General features: G+C 40.8%; 1 protein-coding gene across 1 annotated transcript in view; it reads left to right on the forward strand.

The window, feature by feature from the left end:
• The window catches only part of CMIP (c-Maf inducing protein), a gene marked incomplete at its 5' end in the record, with an annotated part of 131,235 nt that overhangs the window by 68,767 nt on the left and 43,027 nt on the right, over nt 1-19,441 (forward strand). Inside the window, 2 exons of the mRNA XM_082289806.1 lie at nt 1,949-2,074; nt 10,482-10,532. Coding sequence (XP_082145932.1) covers nt 1,949-2,074; nt 10,482-10,532 — 177 coding nt within the window. The remainder of the gene's footprint in view (nt 1-1,948; nt 2,075-10,481; nt 10,533-19,441) is intronic.

Below are 19,441 nucleotides of genomic sequence, written 5' to 3' on the forward strand. Positions count from 1 at the left end.
TTTAAATTGCTTTGATTCATTTCATTTTGTATTTGCATTAACTGATTCTGGATTTCTCCCTTCTCCAGTCTTTCAGAGCATGTTTTTGATAACTTTGCCCCTTGAGCATACTAGATTTTATGTTGGCTGTTTTGATATTTTTCCCTGAGTGTTGTAATGCTGATTACCGAATGATCTTGGGCTTTTGGTTTCCTGTGAGAACGAGATAATTACTCTCCAGTAGGCAACACATGACGTACAGTATCAGCATTAAGCCACTGGGATTCCAGTCACTAGTGTAGAACAATATTGTGGGTAAATGAATAAGCAGAAGTTTATCATACTTCCTGCATAACAAGGTTTTCGTTAAAGAGACAGTGAAAATTGTTTTCACCCAGGGCTGGTGCAAAATGAGCGCTGCTGCAACAACCGTTAGGGAAAAAGATATTGAGGTTGAGTTCTGTGGCTTGCTGAGTTTTTTGTGCTGAAAAGACAGCTGAATTCTTGTAGCAGCAAAGGTGGATGACAGGGCTGTCACTGCGTTTTGGCGGATGACGTTTATGGGCTTAGAAACATGTATGAAGTGTGTAACTCCTAAGTGAGGTTTCCAGATGCACCACCTACTTAGCTTATGGAAGAAAGTTGTACCAATTAGAAGTAGAGACATTCTAAATGCAATTTGCTTATTTCACACTCGCCCCCAGGAATCCTGTGTTGTGATTTTAGGAGCTGGCCCCGTTTGACCCTGAAATACATGTGGTTTCTCTCTTGCCTTCGTTATTTCAAGACTGTCAGTTAAAAATAAATTATGTATTGGGCACAGTGGGAGTAAGTTTGAGAAGTTGAAGTTATATGTAAATCAGTAATAGTGAGAAAATAATTCATAAATGTAATGAGCTCTATTCTCTTGAAAGACATGGTCAAGTCTATGGTTTATCCATGGAGTGGGATTAATTATTTTTGTATGAAAGTAGTATCTCTGCCACAGCAATACTGATCAGTTCACTTACGCTTTAGCACAGCAAAATAAATGATGTCTTTAAGGACCTCTGTTAAATATTCAATTACTTTAAAAATTACTTGCCTTAAGTACACTTTATGTATGCATACTCAATAGATACACAGCTATAGCTCTCTGTATTTACTTAGTTCAGGACATAATTTCATGTGTGCTTGCATAGATACATTTATATTTCAGCTTATCTCAGAGATAATTATACTTCTCTAAAGCCTAAGAATTACAGGGTTACTAACAAGGAGTTTCATGTTTAAGTTTGTTTTCCTCCAACTATTGGTTTATGTTGTACATTTTATTGCAAAATGCAGTTCCTTATTTATGTTTTAATTGTGACTTTCATTTTAAACTGGAGATCAGCACACTCAGCAGGAAAACAGTGCTTAACTATAGGCCGAGATGAGTATCTTGGTTGCTTTGCTTTTGCTTGAGTCTGAAACTTGAGTTGGAGCCCCAAGAACCACTGTTAAATGAAGGAGTCTGGATCTTGATGATGTAGTTGATCAGAATTGCAGCTGAGGAAAAGAACAAGGACGTGTGGAATAAAGCAACCTTGCTATAGGACAGTGTTGTTGTGTCTCTGTGGTTGAAATGCCTCTTCATGCATTGAGAGCGTGTTCTTGGCCAAACCCCTTAGTAGCTCAATTCAACCTGGAATTAGGTTCCATTGATTTTTGGGTCCAGGACAGTCTGACATTTGTGTGTTTCAGGCACCTTGGTTTGGTCTGGTTTTATTTTTATGTGAGTGATCTTAACACTTGAAGGAATTGGAGGAAGGTGCATGGATGGTTCTCTCTGTTGAATGACCTGGGGAGGAATTTTGCTTTCCAATTAGATTTTGCAGATATTTTCAACACCAAGAGTAATTCTGGTAGTGCTGTTCTTTCTTTGAAATTGTGAAACTTCTGATAGCTAAGTAAACATTTTTTCCCCTTCTCCTTTGTTTTCTTGCAGCCAACTGGGTACATGGAAAACTCCATTTCCTACAGTGCTATTGAAGATGTTCAACTGCTCTCCTGGGAGAATGCCCCTAAGTACTGTTTACAGCTCACAATCCCAGGGGGTACTGTCCTACTGCAGGTACAGTAAACATAGAAGTACAACTTTCTTTCTCTCTTACTGTGAATCAACTTCTTTCTGCTTCCTGTGCATGAAATCTTAATTAGATGGACTCAGAAAAGGCAGAGAACTTGATGCTGTCACATTATCTAACCACCAGAAAATTTTCTCAGGATGATAGCTCTGAACCTCTTTGTAGTGTTTAACAGTCAGAATGGAAATTTTGGGCCACAGTGATTAAATCTTCTTGCTGATTTTGTGCAGCAAAGTAGTGCTCTGTGTAAAGGCACATTGATACAGGCCTGGAATGATTGTATTTTTACATGTAGTCCTATTCCAGCATGAAAAAAGTTAAAAATTTCGTCCTTCAATTCATATAGGAAACTCAGAACTTGCACTGGAACTGACAAGATACCTATTTTTAAAAGATACTCAATCTTCACTGAAATATTTCAGTGTATTTTTATGGATGTCTATGTATGCTGGTTCTCGAAGTGTTGTTTTCAAACAGAAGACACTGTGTTTACATTATTCCAGATTTCTTCATCCACTTGTGAGGCTTTATAGATCCCCTTAGGTCATTGCAAGTTTTAATGACAGAAAAGCACTCCACAGCACTGAGCTTTGGAAATACTTTGGAATAAGTAGGAAAAGCAGCTGAAAACCCGGCTGCATGGCCCCCAAAGAACTTTGAAAGGTCATAATTTAAAAATACGAAATTGACTTCAACTTAATTCTTGCATGGTTCTCTCTCATGTTTCTCAATGTTGTTTTGAAGATAGTTCCTGTTACCCTTTGGGATTTTACTTTTTCAGTTGATTGTACAGCCACGACTATTGTGTATATGTATTTCATCCAGGTAGGACTGTAAGGGGAAGGCAGGAAGACAAGCCATGATTTCCCAACAGCTAGATTAGGGTCCTTGTTATTGTTGAAATGTTCCTTGCCTAATGCATTAATGGAATTAATTAGACAGAAAGTTGTCTAAATTTCTCAAGTTGGATGATTTACTTGTGATAATTTTGATTCTGCTTTTTCCATAAATTTCTCTAGTGGTGCTAGCCTTTATATTTCCATCTGTTTCAACAGATGGAATAGTTACACCTGCCTTTCCAAATTCTGTTTCCAAGTCTTTATTCTGTAGTTTATGGAAGCTGCCTTTTTGGGTCTGCTTAATGGGAAACAAGATAAAGCTTGAACCCACAGCTTCCTCCTGAGTGGAAAGGAAATTGATAGGGTAGCCAGGCTGTAATCTGGAGCAGCCTGACATTTTGTCGCTTAAAAAAAAAAAAAAAAAAAAGGAAAGACAAAGCCAACAAACCAAACATATAAATAATTAAGTTTGTGAAAAAGCATCATCTTAGCATGGATACTTTTCTATTTTCTTCAAAAAGATTAGTGTCTTTATGAGTTACATAAAGAAGAGGAATGAGCTGGACTTCAGTTTATTGCTGCCTGGCTGAGCACTCTGGATCAGATTACATTATAACTATGGGAATTTCAACATTATTCAAAGTAAAAACTTTAAAAAATGTTTTTAGTATGACTTGGTCCTTGGTAGTATCTTGATTCATCAGATGTGATCAGATTGGAGGCAGTTTAAAATTAGATTTCCTTTATACAGATGTAATGTGTATTCACAAATCCAAAACAGTTCTCAAAGTTATGTTTAGTCTGCTGAAGAAATCAAGTTGAAAAAGCTGGATTTATGATGTAGTTGAGTTCAGCAGAAATTCTCCTAGTATATGTAACAAAGAGTAAAGGTATCCAAAAGACACTTTCACTGAGGAGCTGAGAAAGTAGCCCTTGCATAGTTCAGTTATTTCCAGATTTCCAAAAGACTTCAATGCATCTCTGGGAAATTGTGACTTCCAGTTTTTTATGAAATTCTTCTGCCCTGCTAATATGAGCAGCAGCATGCTCTGATGTAATGTTCAGCTCTAGTATCAGGAAGTGTATGATAGTGGAACAAGTCAAACTAGTCCAAAACATGTTCCCAGTACTGTTCTGGAGTGCACTTTTGGTGAAATCTGTATTTTAATTTTTTTTCAAAGCCTTTAAATAAAGTGTGTGTGTATGTATATATATGTGCGTGTGTGTGTAAAAATGTTTAAATGAACTGTTTTGACTACCTCCCAATTTATTTAATATTTCTGATTAATATGAATTTTATATTTTGATCTATGTTTTTGCATTAATACCATGGGATATTATTGACGTGATTTGACATAAAATGAAGCAGTTTAGTACTTTTGGATCACAGGCTTTCCCAATTTTTCATTTTTGAGAAAAATTTAAGATTCCAATTTCTGCTTCACTGAAGGCAGTGTGGATTTATGAAAGGCTGGTCCTGCTTGACTAAGCTGACCTCCTCCTGTGACAAGGTGACCTGCTTAGTGGCTGAGGGAAAGGCTGTAGAGGTTTAGATTGGCTATTAGGAAAAAATTCTTCACCAAAAGTGTTCTCAGGGCACAGGCTGATCAGGGAAGTGATTGAGTCACCATCCCTAGAGGTGTTTAAAAGATGCAGATGTGACGCTTGGGGACGTGGCTTAGTGATGAGCTTGGCAGTGTTGGGTTAGACACTGGATTTGATCTTAGAGGTATTTTCTACGTAAACAATTCTGTGCAAAATGCCACAGGAGAGTCCCAGTCCATGTTCAAGTTTTCATCCCCTCTGTCTGCTGTCACCAGGGTCTATTTCTGGCTTATTAGTGCACAGGAATGAGTCAGTGAGGGAAGAGTGCCATTACCTATCCTTACATCATCCTGAAGCCCTCCCATGGCAATACTGACCTATCCCAACCTATTTTAACACATGAAATCTGACAGGCAGCGCCAGAGGCGGTGCATCTCCTCTTAGGAAATCGGATCATGATAACAGGATGTGTCCACCTGGGTTTCGGAGGAAGACCTGGTTCTCAGGCAGCAGGCAGCTTAATCTGGGCTGGGTTCACATTTAAAAGTCGTTTTCATGTGTGGAGTTCTTCCCACTCAGTGTTTGTTGAATGAACGCAACTGTCTGAGTGTTTCACTGCCTGGCATTTGGGGATTTCCATTGTCCCATGTGGGAGTCATGGACAGTAAGGTGTCTGGGGATCATAGACTGTCAGTTTTCTCGACATGCTGAGGGCTCGTGTTTTCTTTCCCCCTGCCAAATGATGTGATCCCTGGTCCTTTCCATGAGCAGTAATCAAAATCTCAGAATTTTTTTTTTCTTCCCTGCAGTTGGGATAGCAGGTGTGAAAGAAGGTGTTGCTAAAGCTAGCTCATAGGCCACGAGCTCTTCAGGCCAGGAAATAGGAGCTAAATTTAGCTTTTGATGAAGTGTGAGCTCTTTATCAAGAGTAGCTGGGCCTCCTTGAGCTGGGCTAGACTTCTGCTCTTCTGCTTTCCCTTTGTCGAGCACAAGGTGTGATTATGGTATTGTGTGAATGATTATGAGGACGATGCTACCCTTGGTAGTGAAATAACTGGAAGAACCTTTTGAAAGAGATTGAAAAAAACCTTACAGTATAATTTCATGAGCTGCTGTGCACCAAATGTAGGAAGACTCCCAGGGAAAAGGCTTTGGTATTTCAGTCATGACAGTACTGCCTAGCTTTTCTGTGGTGTCCTTTCTTTTAGCCTTAAAGCCACCACTTCCATCCCTATCGCTCGTGTTGTTTTATTCATTTCTTGGCAATCAAGTGTAGTCAGAAGGAAAAACAAACAGAGCAGGAAGCCTTGACAAGCACAACAGTCACACGTTCAGCTCGGTGCTTGAACACGCTGTTTGTGCCAGGGAGTCCCCACGGTAAGTGTTTCCACTGGGTTTTTAGTAACACGTTATTTTAGTCTCCTTGGAGAACCTGGCTTTTGTTTTAAGTGCAAGTCCAGCCAGTGCTGCTTGTGTGGAGAGGTCATGCAAGGACCACAATCCAGGAGAGGCAGGGAATATTTTAAGGAGGAAAGTGGCATTTCTACCAATTCCCAGCAACTCTGTCTGTACCCTGGGTTAAGCCAGAAGAGTGGCAGGTTTCCCTTGCAGGTCTGCCCAAGTCCTGGAGGTGCAGTGCTGGGGTGTGCATCAGCAATGTGAAGGTTTTGTACAGCTGTGTGCATGCCATGGGACGTGGCTTCCTGCAGCCCTGGGACGCTCCACTGTTCCTGTAGCTGATAATAAATGGGGGCAGAGAAGCCTGTGCTGTTTTATGAGTCCCAGTAATGAATATCAGCTGGAAAAAAAGCACAACAAAACCCCCATCCTGCTGACCAGAAAGCAAGCGAGGGAGAGAGAGAAACAGAATAAACTCATGAAGAATCAAATCCAGAATCTGGGCCATCAAATCCCACTTATTACCACATCTTTTCACATGGCAAAATCCCCTAGAAGTGTATGTGTGAAGGACACTGTTGCAAGGAAAAGCTTGGGAACAGTTTGCTACGTGGACAAGCCTGTTCTTGCACTGTTCTGAATAACACACATGCCAAGTAGCAAGGGATGCCGTGGTGGTAATTTACTGTTAAAGGAATGGCAAAGGTCTTCATAATTTTTAGAGTGCTTGGTTTCTTGCAGTTTCAGGTGTTCTGTTTCTCAGTAACACGCAGATTCCTATTTAGTCTTCTCCTTGCCTGGGTACAAATTATGGCAGGGGCTGTAACGCTGGTGTGAAGCAAGTGTTCAGTTTCCTATTTTTGTGAGCAAAAAGAAAAATCTGCCTTTAAAACATTTACTGCTTTTTAATAATAAACTTGTATTCCTACTCATTGACTAAGAAATGAAGTACTTGGGGTGCAGAGCAAATACTTTTTCAGCAGAGGTGTAAACTTACTCATACTCATGTTGACCAAAGCTTTGCGTATGCAGGCATTTAATCTCTTGCAGTTTCTCCTGTGAGCAGTCTTTTTAAAGCAGGTGAGTTTAATCCTTTGAGTAAAGTTTGTAGTACAGCTGATCCCAGGTGGCTTTTCCTCTCTGACTGAACCTTTACACCCCAAAAATGAGACTATAAAATCCTTCAGAACACAGTTCCAGGATCAGTTAATCTTAAAAAAAATACTGCCAACAGTAGGTGTTCTTAAAGTAGATAGTCTTCTTCCTCATTGGAATAATAAATAAATAAGAAAAACCTTCCCTGTGCGGTCAGAATGCCCAGTGAAAGCCTGGTTTAAAGTCTTTTCTGTCTCGTTTCTCTTTTTTATTGTACCCTAGAGCTGAACAAATATAGTAAAGTATGCCTTTAGCTGGAGTAAAAAACTGTAGGTGTCAGTTCCCAGGAAGTGATGATTTCAGTGCAGAAAGCCTGGGTTCCATCAATGCACCTCAGATAAAACTGTCTATGTGCAGCCCCATAAATGAATTTTAGTTCCCTCCACTGCTTTACACTTCGGTGCTTGTTGCTTAAACTTCAGAAATATTACCCATAATAACCCAAATGCTCGAGTAAGTCAGTGCCTGCAGAGTTGGCTGGGCAGCTGAGCATGCACAAGAGCCTGGTGGCTCTTCTGTCATCCTGGCATGCTATGAACTCACTGTTCTTTTGTTAAGAAAGAAATGCTCCCTGTAGTCCCTTTTCAGTGTAAGCCTGAAAATGAGGAGGGAGGACCAAGAGATGCTGTGCAAGAGTGAGATCTTTGTTTTCCTTTGCAAAAGATCCAGCATTTCCTGCATATTGCTGTGGTTTTTCTGGAGTCAGGTGGCCAGAAGGGTGCCCTGGGAAGATTAGTCCCTGCTGCCTGGGAGAGGTGGGGAGGGCTGGTGGCAGACAGCTCCCTCAGGACAAGGGTGGTTGGGGTAAAGCGTTCAGTTTGTGCTGAACACGGTGCAAAGAGTGCTGGTGAAATGGCCACTGATTTTCCAAGCTTCTCTTACCACTGAGTCCTGGTCATTAGAAGTGTGGGGATTTCCTAAAGGTTTGTTTTTCTAAATTCTGTTCACTTTGTCATCTTTGTCTTGAAGTGGTCTTGAATAACAGCCTGAGCTCTGCGTGTTTAGAGTCGTTCAGACTCCTAACCCAGACTCAGATGCCAGTTTGCTTGATCACTTCTCTACAATAACTAATTCTATTTGTAGACAGTGCTTGGTCCCACACTTGGAACCCAGTCACTTTGCTAATTCTACTTTTAAAATGCTCTTTGTATATTGCTGCCATAGAGTTACACAAGTCTTTCCTTTGCCAGTTTTGGTTTTGTCTTGCAGCATTCTTCATTTCTTTTCTCCCTCAATATTTGCAGTCCACTTGTGCCTCCTCCTCTGCATGATGCTGTTGTCCTCACTAATACTTAGGGCTGCAGTCACTTGCACAATCTATCCACACATAATATTCTCTAATTATTTGCAGTGGGTCTTGCAAGCTGTACTACTGACATCATTGAAGTAGGAGAATAATTAACAGTTCTCAGTTTAGGGCTTCAGCATTGGCTCTTGCTTTCAACTTCAGTGTCAGACCAGGGACTGAATCAGGCTGACATTTTGCCTCTTTGAGTGAAGTACTTCGTTTTCCTTTTGATTTTATTGATTTAAATAACAGTATCTTATTTTGCACAGGTCCTATAAACTCAGTCTTCCTGAATTTTTAAGGATGTAGTGGATGTGTACATTGCAATATTATTGGTGCAGTTGCTTGGTATATATCAAGCCTACAAAAACTTCCAGTTTCACTTATTCTTTAAAGGGCTTTGATGCTAGCATTTGGAAAGGAAGGTTTTTGTTCTCCTATATGAACTAGTTTTCTCCTTAAAAAAAAAAGAAAAAATGTTCAGTTTGAAATTAAAATTTTCAAAGAAGTCTGGTGAGGTTTTAGAGCATTCTGTCTGGGCAAAGGTAAGAAATATCTAAGTATATTTACTTCATGTCTTTTTAATTATATTAAAAATATTCTTCTGCCTTTTGGTGGCAAATTGTTTTTGACCTTTTCATTGTATTAAAATACAGTATAAGGTATATTGAATTGAAATTTAATTCTATAACATATAGGTAAGAAGTCTGTCTTGTGTTATAATGTACACATATACATAAAATACTGTGTAAATAACAGAAAATCATTAAATACTGGCTGACCAAAATATCCTGAAAATCTGCACTCCAAACGTTTTTAAAATTTTTCACTGCATGCAAAGAAAAGAAAATAGAAAAGGAAGTTTTTTGTTTCCATTTGTAGCAATTTCATATTCTGATACGTCAGCATTCTTCTTGAAATGGAAAGTTTTGGGTAAATTCTGTGGTCAGCCAAGATTATTTATAATGTATTTATTCCTGCTTTATTGCCTCGACATCTAGTGGAGGAGCAATTGATTCTCATTAAGATATAAATAAATAATATGTAATTCATATATAAAAGGATATTATTCCATTTAATTGAGAGTAATCAGTCCAAGTCTATGTCACTGAGCCATCAGTAGCTGACCTTGAGATTAAACACGTTTTTGGTAATCATGTAGCATTTTAATTCTGGTATTCCTGCCATTATCAGTGAACTGCACCAGTGTTGGGAGATGAAATATGTGTGGTGTGGATTTTGAATACTTGCCTGAAAAGATGTTGGGAAGTGAAACTAGATAAGTGATGCTCTAATTTTCAAGAAGTATGTGCTTTTTGACTGGCAGAGAACCTCACTTTTTTTTTTTTTTTTTAACATGGACTTAGAGGCTATCCTGTAATTTTCACTGTTTTTCTAAAACATTTTGAATTGTGAGTAAAAATTGCCCGTTGGCAGCGTTGAGGTGGAGCTGGAAAAGCCAAAGGGCATCTCTACCCACTCAAATATTTCAGACTTATGTCACCTTGTTAAGGCATGCGTATTTACGTCACTGTACATGCTTTTATATTTTTTGATACCAAGCCTTTTGACCTTTGGGAGTGTTGAACTATTCCTTCATTGGCTACGACCTGGCCTCACACTGGGAATTTCTGGCAGCTGAGCTTAATGCAGACAAAAATGGGTGATGGCTGGGAGTGATTATTGCAACATTTATGCCGTTGCTGCAAACAGTCTGTACATGTATCTGCACGTCTGTGTGTGCTGTGCTTCTCACTGTTTTAATATCACTGAAAGAGCTAAGACATTATTTGAATTGCTTTGGGGCCAGCTGAGGAGCAGGGCTAGAAGAGAAACCAGAGTATGGAAAAAACCCACCCCTCCTAGTAAAATGTCAGCCCATGTTCCTACTCTGCTTCTAGTGATTAATGGCAGAGGCAAATGCCCTACAGACATTAAAGATCTGACCCACACCTGATTGAAATCAGGGAGGATTTTTCACAGTCTTTGGGTTGGACACCATTTCATAGGAACTTAATATTTTGTAAGGTTTTAGTTCAGTATTTTATTATGCAGCAAGGTCTTTGTGTCACTGCTTTCTGTGAAAAGAAACTGGTTATAATATACAGTGCCTGAGTGACCTGAAACACTGGTAGAAACTAATAAGTCTGTAACTTTTCTGTATTGCAGGCTGCAAACAGTTACCTGAGGGATCAGTGGTTCCATTCTTTGCAGTGGAAGGTAAGTTCTGCACTTGATTTTCTTCCTTCTCTGCCTCCAAGAGGACCTTTTAGAATTCCCTGTTTGTTCATTGTAAAAGCCCTGAATGGCTAAAGTCTTTTCTTGCAGAAACCCTGTATCAGAGCATGTCTGCAGTTTTAACTTGTCTGTGTCATGAATGAAGTGGACAAATTAACTTGTTACACAGCCCAGCTTTATCAACATGTGACTGGCTTCAAAAAGTAGATAGGCAGTAAATTCACGTTTAAACAGAACAGAGATTGGATGGTTTTAGTTGTACTGTGAAGTGTAATATGCTACAGTGAGTACACCTCATCACATCCTCTGGACTTTTAGGATATTTTGAGGTTTTTTGTTTGTTTGTTTTTTATTTTCCTGAGAAGCTAGGGAGAAAGAGTGTCTTTTAGAGTTGTTTACTGTATATGTAGCATCAGTCTGTTATGCATCAGTCTATGTTTATACTTTAGGATGATTTGGAATTAAAGGCAGTTTCCATTTGAGAGACCTCAAGCCCTTTCTCATTTTCAGTGGGAACAATGGACTGATTGCCCTAAGTAGGGAAAGTGGATCACAGTGACAACATTGTCTCTCAAAAGCAGCACATTCCTCATCGAAAACCATAGCTGCTGACCTTTGGATGGAATCTGTATGCATCTTTGATGCAGTTGGAAACAAGTTTTGGCCAGATGCTGAATGTGGTTGTCCTTCCTTGCCTTGCAGTGGGAAACACAAGCAGTAGCTTTTCAGCTCAGGACTTGTCTTCAGCAGGGTTTCAGTGAAGTCAGCCAAGTTGGCTGTGCAGCTTATCGAGATTTCAGCCTGCTGACAGCAACCACATGGAAAAATATACGGAAGTCCCTCCCACCAAACTGGTTTTGTTGTAGGTGTATTTGATAGTTGCAAAACAGTTGTGTGGCAAAACTACAGTATTGGTGTGCATTGTGTAGCCATCAGCCTGGTGCAGTCGTATTCTGAGTGGTTCCAGGTTTGTATCAGCAAAAGCCAAGTGTTGAGATCTCCTTTTCCAGACCTCTGGCATATTCTCCAGCCTGTTACCCTGATTGCCCAACTGAGAGTGGAACAGCAGTGCTGATAGCAGAAGGCCAGGTGTTGGTGTAGCACTTTATTTTGGCCTCTTGACAGTATCATTAACACAATGCCCAGCCAGCCTTGCTTTTTTTTGCAACTCCTGAGGATAACAAAGCACTTAAAGCATGCAGGGGCAGTATCTCCATGTGGCCATTATTTTCTCTCCTGCTTTGGCAGGCAGGGATGATCAGAGAAAGCATGGATAGAAATGATGATGGAATTTCTTTTTCTCCTTCACCCCCAGCCAGGATGGTTGTGATACCAGCGTGCTGGTGGCTCATGCCCACTTTGTTCCTGCAGTGAGGGGAGAATTGGGGTTGGAGGTGCAATTGTGAAAAAAAAAAAAAAACAAGTAAGATGTGGTGAAGGTGCAGCATGGCCCTACCATTTAAAAAAAAAAAAAAAAAAGAGAAAGAGAAAGAAATAAAGCAAGCCAGCCAGGCTAGACAGAGTGAACTGGCTTGCTTACATGCCTTTCAGTCATGGAGAGGGAGCTTTGCTCTGTGGGAGTTGTTTTTAAAGGAGTATTTCTTAAACTTTCCAGTGCTTCTGACCCAAGCCTCTCATTTTGGGAAACTCTGAGTAATTTAACTTGGTGCAAAGTAAAATTTATTTTTGCTTCCCTGCTTCCCTTCCCCACCCCCATTAAATTTGTTTCTGAAAAACAAGTGAAACATTATCTTGATTTGAAAGCCCTTTCCTTTACCAAGAATAGCAAATAGTGTTTTCCCATAAGAACAGTGACAGGGTTTAGTCACTGCCCAGGTACTTGGCACTAAGAAATTCCTCTTTACTAAAATAGAGGTAATTTAGGTGGTTTTTGTTGCTTAATAGTTCAGAGGAAGTGCACCTGGTAACTTCTGCTCTTTGGCAGGTTTAAGTGAGATCCCAACGGGATGAAGAAGCCGGACAAGCTGCCAGTGTAGAAGGGGAGTGGGGGAGTGCAGTTGTGTGTCTACCTTAGTGAAGTTTATCACTTTACTGGCACTGTGGCCTATGACTTTAAGAGCCAGGTGCCAAGGTTCGTCTCACTCCATAATTTGTAAGGTTTGATGATTAAGCAGGTAGTGAGGGAACCCACAAAAAGCAGGAAACCTATTCTTCTGGAATGGGGCATTTACACAAAGCACCAGCTGGCAGAGACATCGCTGCAGCTGTATTATAATTGTGTGGTTGTACTGATGAATGATATATTTGTCCAGTGGTCTTACAAATAATGGGTCAAAACATTTCTGTGGGATGTAGAACACAGATGCAAACCGGTGCAGATAGCTGTAGCAGTTGTTCAGGGGAAAACATTCAACAGAGATGATCTTGCTATTGTTCGTACTTGTATAGTGGGAGCATTTAGGGAGCCCAGCTGAACTCAGAGCCCCAGTGTACTTGGCACTAGATTTAAGTGGAGCAGGAGACCTTTACTTCCCCTGCCCTGCCCAAACAAGGCTGGAGGAATCCATTGTACAGATGGCAAACTGATACTCTGAGAATTTCCAGCAGTGGGGATTGCCCCCTCTTAAATTACAATTGTGAGAGCAGATTCATATTCTGTCAGTGTCCTTCTGACTCCTTTTCCTGTGCTTGAAGCCTTGGGAGTCAGATGCTGCATGTACTCTGAGCTACGTGAGAAACGGGCAAGAACAGTGAATAGTTGTGTTTCAAATACTTGGGGAAGCTCTTTAGGTTCTGGCACATACTTTGGTTTTGTAGGAAGGTGCTAAGGTCTGTGAGAGAGCTTTGATGTGGTGCAGTTCTAAGGTTTAACATGCTGTGGGAATTCAATTTGCCAACTGGCACCCTGGAAATTATTTTTTTTCTAGAGACAAACATGGAAATAAAAATCAAGAATAATTTCTTCCTGCGACCCAGAGAATAATAAAAGAGACAGTACAGATTAACAGAAATAAAAGAGAACCAAACACATAATTATCCATGTTTTAGATTCAGCTCCAAGAGGTTTTATGTGTCATCCAGCTAACTAGCTGTCAAGATGCTTACACAGCTTTTTAGTTGTGTCTTTTTCCTTGAATACTGTGTTCAATGAAGTCAGCAGGGGTGTAGGGATAGAGTGAGTGTTCCTTATGTCGTCATCTTATCTCTGGGTTTTCCATTCCAAACCCTCCCACTAAGGGTTACTCATAATTCCTAATTTAATCTGAATATCAATGAGTATCACAACTCCTAAAGGATTTTTGGCCACCTCAGCCTAATTTTAGAAATCCTGATTTCCTTTGGGTTGTAGCTAAGCCAAACTATCTTTGTCGAGAGAATAAACAGAACATGTTAACAACTCTCCAGCTCCTCAAACACAAATCATTAATCCATTGTGTAAGGAAAGTTCTTTTCTACCAAGGAGGCTGGATTGAAACCGTGATACATAATCTTTGGTATGTGGAAGCTGATAAGTCATAGCAGTGTATTAATAAAGATAACAACACTTTCTGTGGATATCCAAAAGAGAATAACTCATGAAGTTCTTTGCCCTCTCTGGATCCAGGGCAGATACAGCGGTAACCAACTTCTGTAGGGGATGGATACAGCTAAACTTGGCTTTGAGGGATACTGGGACTAATAATTTTGGGACACACACAAATAAGCTGGTATTTTCCCAGCCAGCATCCATCTACTTTATTGCTTGTTTGTGTTGCTCTCTTTGGACTAAAGTCTTTCTGTGCATTTGTAGTGCTGAGCACAGGGAGGTACCATCCTCTGTCGAAAATGTGTAGCCCCATTGCACCTCATGCTAAAAGTATTAATCATGAAAAGATACACTTGACTAATTTAGTACCGTGTTGCACTTGAGTTAGAAAGACATCAGTGAGGGTTTTTCCCAGGGATCCTTAGTTCTTCTCTTGTGGTGCAGAGCACAGGTATAGAATTACATTAGTTAGTGGGAATTCACCTAAGGTCGTGCAGGGCATGTTGCATTTTTTATGGTGCTTGATAGTAAGCCCCGAACACTGCCCTCATTGTGGGGCGAGTTGCTCGTGTTTTCTGGTCAGCTGGGTGATGCAGCAGTGAAACATGTCAGTTGACAGCCTTTGGGGGAATGTCCTGAATTGACACAATACAGAAAGAACAGACCCAGGTCTGCAGGAGAGCATGAAGCATGACTCAAACTGAACTTTGTGTGTCTCTGACCTGGATCTTTTCTAGAAAGGCTTGCCTGAACCTTGTCTTTCCCACTGATGCTTTTAACCAGTGCCCGTGTGTGCCCTAATGAGTACTGCTGCTTGGTTAGGGAGTTTACACATCTCTTAGCAGGGACAGTGCAAATGTGTTAATTGTAGGATTGTTTAGGTTGGAAGGGACCTTTGAACATCATCTGGTCCTCTCCCCACCCACGCCATGCTTGTCCTCACACAATGCAGGGTTTACTTTGAGGTGGTAGGAGGTTTCTGAGAGCCTGTGAAGCCCCAAAACAGGCACAGCACTGGCACATGAACTCCGCAGTGCTGAGCTGAGGGGAGCAGCCCCCTCCCCATCCTGCTGTTCATGCTTGTGCAGCCCAGCATACATGCACAGCCCTGACTCGCAGTCTACAGTCACATTACCATTTGTTTTAAAATTCATTTGCAACCCAGACCCCATGTTTTGAATCCCATGAATTAGGAAACTGGAACAATGTTGTCATTTGGGATTTGCAAACATTTTGCATTGAATACTAAAGCAAGCGATGTTGGCCTTCGTTCAAAAACTTTAATTTTGGATTAATACTTCCCTGGTTCTCCCAGGGATTGCTCTATCTGTGTCTTCAGGAAACAGATACTTCCATGCACATGCAGCCCTATTACTTGCAAAGGGATTGACTGTAAAATAAAGTCATACTTGACCTGAATGATGAATGCTCTCTGGTCTTTACTGTGGCCAGGTTATGAATTTCTCGTTCATTAATATTGAATATTTTTTATGCAATAGCCATGAGTACATATCTGTTTTTATATTTAATGGTGAATGTTCAGATTGAGTTACTCTTCTTTGAAATTTAAAAGTGCAAATTATTAAGTTAAGAGCAACTGTTCTCAAAAGTGTGGTAAAGCCTTCCTTGTGTAAAGCACCTTTACGGCTTTGTCACCATGGTAATGATTAAAAATAGTGTTGATACAGGAGTGGGGGTTATATAGAATTTAAATGATGGCATTAAAGAAATTTACGGCCTTAAATCTGGGTTAAATCATGCCTTAAAATGGTGAGATCTGGAAAAAAATCATGTTGGATATAGTTAAAAGGGCCAGTGTGTTTAGTTACCTAATTTATGATCTGGGAGAGGAAGGTTTGGTACTGTGACAATTCAATAGCCCTGTGCTCTACTGCATAGTGAAAATACTATTTGAAGAGCTCAGCAGTTCTTTGGAGTGGTAGTTCTGGACTTCAGACCTCTCCTTGATGGTTACACAGCGCACAAAACTTTAACTGTCTTGGCTGTTTCTTTGCTTTCTTTAGCTGAAACACTGAGGCATTTTCACAGAATACAGAAGTTTTAATTTTCTTTTACTTTGAGGTAAAATAATAAATAATTATCATACAATTAGGCCAACAATGGCTTTTTTTTTTTTTTTTCCTTTTTCCTTTTGTGTCTATGTGCAAGTCAATAATATAATGATGGGAACCAAAGCTGTGGAATTAAGTTTTGCCTTTCAAAGCCTCAGGGCTTTGGAAGCATTTTGGGCTTCAATGACACACTGGTTTTGGATGAGCAGGTTTATTGCTTGGACAGATAAAAGGCAGCCCACAAGTTTTTGGCTGGTGGTTGTACTCTTCCTCTGAAATGCTTGGGTACCAGTTATGGGAGACCATGAACAGGTTTTTGGGATATCCTGCCTTTCCTCTGCATCATTATGCTGTTCTAGGCCAGACTTTGTAGGGATTAGATGTGGGCTCCAAGGGGTGTGTAAATGGATCTGTGTTGCCAAGAAGTGAGACTGGTACTGAGCTTTCTGGTGAACATAGTGAGACCATTTTTCAGTTTTTGATGACTCTTGGTGAAGTTGATGTTTGCTGGAATGGTTTGCTTTTCTTTTCTTTATGAAAGGTAACATGAAATGCAGCCGTGTGTGCCTGCTGTTCATCTGGTGATTGAAAAAACCACCCTGTCTGTAATCTGAACAACCTCATTGCAAATTCAGTAGCAGCATAATGGAAATCTTGTCATACTTACAGCCTTTTATTTCCATAACATTTATTTTTTGCTGTTACATTGGGGGGTGTCTTTTTTGTCTTTATTTTTACTTTCTTTTTGGCTTGAGACATCTTCATGAGCACATGAAGTCTGTTGCCTCTCTCATTTTCCAGCACAAGTTTGACAGTCTCAGGCCATCTGTTATCAGAAGTCACTTGAAAATTCTTGGCCTTGTTTTCTGTTTCTGGGATCTCGTTTTGCTAGAGGTGGCTGTGCTGCCACGGCAGAAAGGCACAGATCTCACTTGGGAGGTGGAAATGAATAGATGAAAAACAGACAAGATGTTGACAGAAAGTTTTTTCTTCTATTCATTTTATGAAACACTGGTAGTGTTTTAAGAACTGGAACAGGTGGAATGGTTAGATTTTTTTTTTTTTTTAAGCTTTCACTGCCTTTGCATTGGGAAAATACCTCACTCTTTCTGGGGGGCCACTGGAGCAGGTTCCTCCCATAAGGTACATCTGCAGCAGTGGCAGCTGATCACAGTCTGTGCTCTGTGTTGGCTTCACATGAATCACTTCAAATCTGGGAGCAGCATATCCATGTCAGCACAGCACTTTGTCCAGCCCAAGGAGGCTCTCGGCAACACGCTGGGATGCCAGCCTGGATCTGAGCTGCTGCTCTGAGCCGCCCTACCCTCATCCAGCCATAGGCACACATGCTTTGTGCACTCATAACTGCCTCCTGCATTGCCAAAACAGCGTTTTTTAAGGAGGCAGAACTCAAGCCAGTTAATGGCCAAGTGGTGAAATTTGAGTAGAAACTAGATAGTTATTTTCTATCTTGCTTTAGCTAAGTCAGGACCAGCTCTAAATTTTCCCCTCTAGACTTGGATGCTATCCTATTCAAACTAATATTAGGTCTGAAGATGGAGGGGTGTCAAAAACAGCTGAATAAACAGGTCAGCTTGTTATCGTGTGCTTAGGTCTCGGCTCTGAAGAGGAGCAGATACAATTGCTGGAGTATGTTGTTTCTCAGGAATGCTGAGCTGCTGGCCAGGAGGGATCCTCGGGTTTTGTGCTGGTGAATTGCTCCTCCGCATTATTCCAGCGCTGGCCTTATGACTAATTCTTTGCAATTCAGGATTTCGAGGTCATGGTGACCAAGAATTTCACCAAACTACAACTTCTCATGTATAGCTGTCATAGTATAGGGCTGCACAAAAATTATTCTCTTGTTCAGGTTCCTAGCTGCAGAGAAAATCTGTTTTTAGGAGATCTCTTATGGAGACAGGACAAGACTGATAGTCTTTCCCAGGAGTGTAATTATCCTCCTTGCATGATGCACTGGGTGTGAAAACCTGACTCTGGGAGATGACACATGCTAAGTGCCTTGTTAAGCTGCTGCCATGGGGCCCAGTTCTGCATTCAGGATGTTATGAGAACTCTTGCTGTCAGAAGACCTCCATGACCCTGAAGGAGCAAAGGGGATCTAGGTGTTGTTCTAAATTTCTCTTTCATTTCTTGCACGGTTTTGTCCTTACGTTTATTTCTTGCAATACAATTGGTATGTGGAGTGCATCATAGTATACATAATGTATTAAGGGATTATAAAACTGCTGCTAATATCCGCAGAAAATTGTAAAACAGTATATTGCAAGTGTCACAGCCTGTATCATCTGCTCTAGCTCTTGCTGTAAGCCTTATGTTCATCTTGTGTATCACAGCTCCTTGTCTTTTTTTCCTAGAACACTGATGGTTTTAAAATTAGGAAAAAGAGTATCCAAAAGCAAGTGTGTCCTTCATTCCCCTCTCTTCATTCAGAAGCCATTGCATTGCAGCTATTTCCCATAGCTTGGTCTCTGGTGCTCTTTACTGTCTTATTTAAAATGGGAATATTGGATTAGGCTGCGTGACCAGAGGGAAGATCCATCAAGGATGGCAGGGATGTTGTGAGTGATTCTGAACATGAGGTGGGCAGTGGTTCTGGGAGCACCCCAGTGATCTCTGGTTCTCTGTGAGGATGTGAGTCTTGGGATCAGAAAACTGAAAACTGCGAGTCTTCATTCAGTCTTGCACATCACGCAGCACTTGTACAAAGGAGAAGGAAAACAAGAAAATTGCAGGGATTCAGTGGCATTTTGGTAGACTGAAGAGTTGCAGGAGGTTTGGGGGTTTGTGCTGATGTGGCACAATAAGATGCAATACAAAAACATGGAACAAAGTGATGGGAATGTTTTAGATGCAAATGCTGCTCTGAAATTGGGCATCTGCCTGCGAGAAACTGGAAAATTCAGTGCTCCAAAGCCCAGTGATCTGAAGATAGAAATACCCTGCTTTTCTGAAGTCCCTTTTAAGATGCTTGCAAGCATCACATCAGCATCCAGTCCGTGCTCTCCCTAAGGCTCTGCAGCAGCTTTCTGACACAAACATGTTCCTCAAGCCGTGCACATCTCTCTTGCTGACGACATTGATGATGCAGGTGCACAAGAGAGAAGCCAATTTCAGAGCCATTTATGGTGTTGAGGAGCTAGAAAATCAGCAAAATAATACATTTGCCAAGGAGGAGAAAGTGAAACAGGTGGCTAAACGTCCATTTGGAAGGTTTTGCTGACTGGTGAGAGGGGAGGAGAGCAGGAAAAGCTGAGGGTGTCCACTGCCAGCAATAGAGAGTAATAAGGAAAAGGGATGACGTGGCTTTTTAA

The sequence above is a fragment of the Coloeus monedula genome (genome assembly GCF_965178545.1).
Source record: "Coloeus monedula genome assembly, chromosome: 13".
In the NCBI taxonomy this organism is placed as follows: domain Eukaryota; kingdom Metazoa; phylum Chordata; class Aves; order Passeriformes; family Corvidae; genus Coloeus; species Coloeus monedula.